The following is a 7,327-nucleotide window of genomic DNA, read 5'->3' as shown; positions in this document are numbered from 1 at the left end:
AGCCTGGTCTACAGAGTGAGTTCCAGGACAGCCAGGGCTACACAGAGAAACCCTGTCTCGAAAAAAACCAAAAAAAAAAAAAAAAAAAAAAAGAACGTAATACTATAAAGATAACAATAAAGTGACATCAGTGGTTAATATTATTGGAGGAGTGATAGCGCTGATTAGTCACGTAGCTAGCCATTTCCTATAACCTGGCTCATTTAACACTCCTGTGACATTCGTACTCCAGTCTCCTTTATAAGCATTGTTTTATGGGTGAGAGATATAGTTCTTAAGAACTGCACAGCAGCAGCCTTTTCTTTTATTTAGATGCATGTGAGAGTTAGAGCATCCTTGGTTTTTCATACAGTGCAATGACCTGAAATGACTTAGAATATATGCTGACTTCTGTTTGTGGGCCAAATTAGAATTGGTAACCACAGAATCTTGGAGCTGTGTATATGAGCTGCTTTTTCTATTTTTATATTTATTTGAAGTTTTCCAAAATAAATTTAAAAAAAATCAAAACCCAGAAAAATCCTTTTATTCTTTTTAAAAAAATCTTTAAAATATAAAATAAAGAACATAACATTCTGGGGCTGGTGAGATGGCTCAGCAGTTAAGAGCACTGACTGTTCCAAAGGTCCTGAGTTCAAATCCCAGCAACCACATGGTGGCTCACAACCATCTGTAATGAGATCTGACTCCCTCTTCTGGTGTGTCTGAAGACAGCTACAGTGTACTTACATATGATAATAAATAAATCTTTAAAAAAAAAAGAAAAGAACATTCAAAACACATTAATTTGGGATGTGAAACCATGACCACTGAAGCGTTAGATTATTAAAATGAATATTAGAGCTAGAATCCTAGAGCTAAGGTTTTGTGTTGGAACCTGTGGGAGATGAAAGATCTGTCCTGGTTATGTAAGTGATTCTCTCATAACAACAGAGGCTGTCTTGGTTAGGCAAGCCCTGCTTAACTGCGTCTCTTATAACAGTAGAGTTGGTTATTCTTTTCCTCTCAAATATTGAAGAGAACGAAGGTCAGAGCCTCAGCATTAAGACGAGGACCGAGAGAGTTCACTATTGAGTAAGGAACAGTCACAAGTTGCCTTCTGAAAGGACATCATGCTGTGCTCTTAGGTAGATGGTGACTGAATTTGGAAGCCACTGCTCTTCAAGTGGCTGCTTTTATTGTAGCTTGTTTTTAAAAAAAATCTTATTTCATATCATTTAGATTATACTGTCAGTTGGTAAAGCTAAGTAGTCTCGGGTTCCGGACTAGATGGAGTTAACACTGCTCAAGCCACTGCTGCCTCCTCCTCCCTGAAGCTGGGTTAGCTCTGCTCCCCCTCACCTGTCTCTAGTTCTTTCATTTCCTGATGTAAAACCCATTGTCTCATGCTGTTCATACTGGTTGAACTGCCTTTTCTTTTTCTTACAAACTTTAAGAACTAATTTTTGGTTTTTGTTTTTGTTTTGAGACTGGGTCTCTCTATAACATGGCTCCTCTGGAACTTACTATGTAGACCAGACTGGCCTCGAGCTCACAGAGATCTGCTTGCCCCTGCCTCCCAGTGCTGGGATTAAAGACATGAGTCATTACATTAAGCTTAAATTTCTTTTATAGCCTAAAAGTAACTTTAACTTTGGGGATAGCTGTCTACAACTGGTATTCTAAAAAAATCTGACACCCTCTACTGGACTGCATGGGCACCAGACACATACAGGGTACACGTAGAATTTCAAATATTCATTAAATATTTACTATTTATATTTCAACAGAATTCTAATAATTTGACTTATAGGAAATGGTAATGTGGTTTTTAGAAACATGACTAATGGTTTTAGACACTATAAAGTCGTGAGTTACATAACCTTTAAATGTATACTATTTTAAAATAACAAGTTTTACCTAATTTCCATTTAGTTTACTGAAGAAAGAAATATAAATGTACATGAGAATTAACCATAAATAATAAGACATATATTCCTCTGGGAGGAGAAAGTATATAACAAGAAGTTATTAAAGTTTTTTTTTTTTTTTTTTTGGTTTTTTTCGAAACAGGGTTTCTCTGTGTAGCCCTGGCCGTCCTGGAACTCACTTTGTAGACCAGGCTGGCCTCGAACTCAGAAATCCGCCTGCCTCTGCCTCCTGAGTGCTGGGATTAAAGGCGTGCGCCACCTTTAATTTAACACCACCGCCCGGCTGTTATTAAAGTTTTAAGCTATGCAGCTCCTGTAGAGTCTGAGGAGTCAAACCATGAAACTATATGCCACTTTGTATTTGTCTTTTAAAGGTTTATTTTATATATGTGAGTACACTGTCACTGTTGCTGTCTTTAGACACACCAGAAGAGGGAATCAGATCCCATTACAGATGGTTGTGACCCACCATGTGGTTGCTGGGAATTGAACTCAGGACCTCTGGAAGAGCAGCCAGTACTTTTAACCGCTGAGCTATCTCTCCAGCCTGTCACTTTGTATTTTAAAATAAAAATGTTTCAAGGTTTTCATTCATTTCCATCTTTAATGTACTTTGCTTCTGTTATTTATTTCCAATTTATAGTTATCTCAGTCTACTTAGAAAGTATGTATGATACTTTTCTTGCTTTTAGTAAAAGCCTTGATAGATCAAGAAGTGAAGAATGGCATTCCTTCTAACAGAATTATTTTGGGAGGATTTTCTCAGGTAAGTCAGATTGGCATGTCCATACCATCAGCATATTTCTAACAGGTATGTAACTTCAGTTCCATTTCTTTGGAAGAGTCCCTTCTTTGGAACTGTTACAGAATCTTGGCTAACTGGAATTATGCTCATTAACTGAATTAAGTTGCATTGGACTGGAAATAATTTCTGCCCCATACACTTTTATTTCTTCATTCATTCATTATTGCCTTTCCTAGTTTCTTATCACAGTTTCCTTTATCTTTTAGAGTGCCTTCAAAATTGATTCATTAAATAATTGATTGGAACCTAGAATGTACTTTGGGGGTTTTGTTGTTATTGTTGTTTTGTTTTGTGTTTTTGGATTTGAGACTGGGTTTTACTCTGTAGTCCTGGCTATAATGTACTTTCTTAAAGTAACCGCAGTACACTGCAGTTAGGCTTCTCTTAGTGAAAGAGGACTGTAAGAGGGCAGGGGTAAGTGCTGAGGTTTCTAAGGTAGAGCTGAGATGTAACAGTCTGGCTTCTCTCTCCAGCTTGCTCTTCTCCGTGTCCAGCTTCTCTATGTTGACCTTATAGCCTTTCTGGTTTGTTTTGTGGGGCTAGTGCTTGCTCTAGGTCCTAGCCCTAGCTGAACAAGAAGCTCTGTATGCACACCTTGAACTTAGAGTTTTACTCACCATTTTCATGTAGCCTGCTCTCAGAATGCTCTAGTTTCTAACCTCCTCAGTGAATTGCTATGAGAAATGTCCAAATTCTGGAATCAGTTGTAACAATAAAAGTCAATAGAATGTAATAATATATAGTAATATGGTTAATGAATTAAAAAGGTGTTATTGATGGGGGCTGAAGAAATAGCCAGCAGTTAAGAGCACTTGCTCTTCCAGAGAATCCAGGTTCAATTCCCAGTACCTACATGGCAGCTCACAAGTGTCTATAACTCCAGCTCCAGCGAATCACACACCCTCTCACAAACATACACGTAGGCAAAACATCAGTGCACAAAACATGAAAATAAATTGTTTTAGAAAATAAAAAAGTGTTATTGATTTATGTATGGTCTTTGTCTAGCTAATACAATATACATCCCCACACATGTATAAGGCCAAAAATTAATGCTTTATTTAAAATATAATGTACTCATTATTATTTGATACGGATTACAGCTTACAGTAATTAATTCCTAGGGATGGGGAGATGGCTCAGGCAATAAAGTGTTTTCCGTACAACTACAAAGTGCTGCGTTTGTATCCTTGGAATCTTTGTAAAAATCTGAGTGTGAAGGCAAACCTCCATAGCCCTAGTGCTAGGCAAGTGGTGGCAGACAATTCCTCTAGTCCTCTGAGGTACCTGGCCCCCAAGCCTTGAGTAGTTCCATGTTCAGTCAGAGATAAGAGACCATGCCTCAGAAAGTAAGGCTGAAAACAATTGTGGTAGAAACCTGACTTCAGCCTCTGACCTTCACACTAACACTATACACCTAAGGAAATTAGCTCTGAAAACCTTCAGCAAGAAGTCAGTTATAAGTCTATGGCACCATTATATCAAGGAAACAGAAAATAAAACTACAAATCAGGTAATAGGTACTGTTTGGAAAGCAATCAGGACTTCCCATCTTCATTTTTTTTCTCTATTTATCTGTTTATTTGCCTTTCTACCAATCATTAGCATATAAGCTTTTACAGCTCTGGAGTTTACATGTTGCATTTCCAGCCGTATAGAAATGGCCCCAAAAGTAACTGAATCCCAAATCCACAGTCCTGAGAGAAAGAATATCACTGCTGAGATCATGAAATCTCCCATATCCCCACGTGGTACAGCAAGTTGGGGGCCTGGTCAGGGTGATGGCACCTAGACGGATGACAGAATTATAGTTCCCAACACAGTGTGTCGCGAGTTGTGTGGGTGAATCCTAAGGTGTCTGGTACATACCATCTGTATTCTTTTAAATTCCTGTTTTGGAAAAATAATTTAAATCTAATTTTGAGTTTATATCTAAGACTTTTTATGAAGAGAGGAAAATGAAAACTATAAACTGAGACTATGCTTTAGCCTTCTGTATGTGAAAATCTGTGTTGGTATGTTTCCTTGGAGGTAGAGGTCCATACATTCTGAATATATATTTTGATTCTTTACCTGGTTAGATTTAACAGTATCTTTTCTATGGACATTGCTAGTAAGAATTCTCTAACTTGCTCTTGGCAGAACTGCTTGGGTTAACTCTCTGCTTTTGTTCCAGGGAGGCGCTTTGTCTTTATACACTGCTCTCACCACACAACAGAAACTGGCTGGTGTCACTGCACTCAGTTGCTGGCTTCCACTTCGGGCTTCGTTTTCACAGGTAGCCTGCATGGTGTGAATCTTACCAAGATTACAGAGCTAGGAGTTAGCAGGTGTTTAGGAGCATGTCATCTTTTTTATTGTAATTAATGAGCTTTTTAGTTTTTATTTTTTAGAAGTTTTAGGATTATAGAAAATTGAGTGAGAAATAGAGTTCTCATATTTCTTGTTTGCACTCCACACACAGCCTCCCCTTGGGTAGACATCCCACACTACAGTGGTAACTTTCTTTAGTTGGTGAGCCTACCCAAAATTCATGGTTACATCAGGCATCTTATTTTTAAGATATTTCTTTAGACCTTTGTGATATATTACTACATTTGATCTGTATGATTTAGAGTACAATATGCTTATTACCCTGTCTTATATTTAATTATTTGATACATTCTAAGATGCATATTCACACACATACTTTAATTTATATCTTAAATATTTGATGTAGTCATTTGACAGCAGGGTTTTACTTTTATTTGTCACTGCTGGGGTTAGCTCCAGAGCCTTAAACATTGTTAGTCAGGTACATCACTACTGTGTTCAAGTTGCCATTGTTTGCTCTTGAGACAGAGTGCAGACCAGGCTGACCTCGAATCTATGATCCCTAGACAGAGTGTAGACCAGGCTGACCTTGAATCTATGATCCCTAGACAGAGTGTAGACCAAGCTGNTTGAATCTATGATCCCTAGACAGAGTGTAGACCAAGCTGACCTTGAATCTATGATCCTTAGAGTGTAGACCAGGCTGACCTCGAATCTATGATCCTTAGACAGAGTGTAGACCAGGCTGACCTCGAATCTATGATCCCTAGACAGAGTGTAGACCAGGCTGACCTCGAATCTATGGTCCCTAGACAGAGTGTAGACCAGGCTGACCTTGAATCTATGATCCCTAGACCAGGCTGACCTTCACTCTGTGATCCCTAGCCCCGCCTCCCAAGTGCTGGGATTACAGGTGTACTAGGAAGTAAGCGACACACCCTACATTCATTTCTAAACTAGTTTAGTCCTTTTGCTATGTAGTAACTTTTCAGTGTGCTATACGTAATAGATTGTTAACTCTCTTATTTAACTCAGCTAAATAAAGTCCAGGAAAACCTGACCTGTGTGCTAATAGTATTGATTACCACTCATGTCAAAATACTGAACATAAAAGATGAATAAAAATGTAATGCTTAAAGAAAATGATTTATTGGAAACATGTAGTATAATACATGCAACATAATCATGTATGCCATAGAAATTTAAAGAAGTTGAGGGAACATAGTGATCGAGGTGGGACTTACTTAGGCAAGATGTTTGATTGAATTATGAGTAATAGAGCATGCACACATATCTATAGTTTATAAGAGTCTGGCACAGTGCTTTATGTACCTGATATATAACATTGCCTTTGTGTTTGTTTTGCAGGGGCCGATCAATAGTGCTAATCGAGATATTTCTGTTCTCCAGTGCCATGGAGATTGTGACCCTTTAGTTCCCCTAATGTTTGGTTCTCTTACTGTTGAAAGACTAAAAGCATTGGTAAATCCAGCCAATGTAACCTTCAAAATCTATGAAGGCATGATGCATAGCTCATGTCAGCAGGTAGGTGTCTCTGGAAGCAGTGAGTAGAGACACTGTTTTAATTTCTTCCATGCTATATTTCCAAGATAAAAAATCTGGATGTTGGTGATTTAAAGGAGTTAATGAATTCACAGTAGAATAAAATTAACAAAAATTTTAATATTTTATTCAATTAAATTTTAAAAATCCGATCACCTTTTACAAATGAGCATTGTACATAACCCAGTGGGTATTTATTTATTTTAATTTTTTTAGGTTTTTGAGACAGAGTTTTTGAGACCGGCTTTTCGATATAGCCTCTGCTGTCCTGGAATTCACTTTGTAGACAGCCTAGGCCCACCTGCCTCTACCCCCAAAGTGCTGGGATTAAAGGTGTGAGCTACCCAGCGGTTAAGAGCACTGACTGCTCTTCCAAAGGTCCTGATTTCAAATCCCAGCATCCACATGGTGGCTCACAACATCTGTAACAAAATCTGACTCCCTCTTCTGGAGTGTCTGAAGACAGCTATAATGTACTTACATATAATAAATAAATAAATCTTAAAAGAAAAAAAAAAAGGTGTTAGCCACCACACCTAGCCCTCCAAAAGACAATTTATGAATATACCTTCTTGTTCAGTAAAATTTAAGTTATAATGATTAAAGTTTAATAAAAGAAAATGTGCCGGGCGTGGTGGCTTTAATCCCAGCACTCGGGAGGCAGAGGCAGGCGGATTTCTGAGTTCGAGGCCAGCCTGGTCTACAAAGTGAGTTCCAGGACAGCCAGGGCTATACA

The 7,327-nt window shown here is 38.2% G+C and overlaps 1 protein-coding gene across 1 annotated transcript in view; it reads left to right on the top strand.

Annotated features, from left to right (window-relative positions):
- Lypla1 (lysophospholipase 1) overlaps window positions 1–7,327 on the top strand; it is a 32,185-nt gene that overhangs the window by 19,912 nt on the left and 4,946 nt on the right. The window contains exons 6-8 of the mRNA XM_021222179.2: window positions 2,603–2,676; window positions 4,892–4,993; window positions 6,397–6,573. Of these exons, the coding sequence (XP_021077838.1) occupies window positions 2,603–2,676; window positions 4,892–4,993; window positions 6,397–6,573 (353 nt within the window). The remainder of the gene's footprint in view (window positions 1–2,602; window positions 2,677–4,891; window positions 4,994–6,396; window positions 6,574–7,327) is intronic.

The sequence above is a fragment of the Mus pahari genome, chromosome 22, assembly GCF_900095145.1.
Source record: "Mus pahari chromosome 22, PAHARI_EIJ_v1.1, whole genome shotgun sequence".
In the NCBI taxonomy this organism is placed as follows: domain Eukaryota; kingdom Metazoa; phylum Chordata; class Mammalia; order Rodentia; family Muridae; genus Mus; species Mus pahari.
This window is presented reverse-complemented; position numbering and strand designations above follow the sequence as displayed.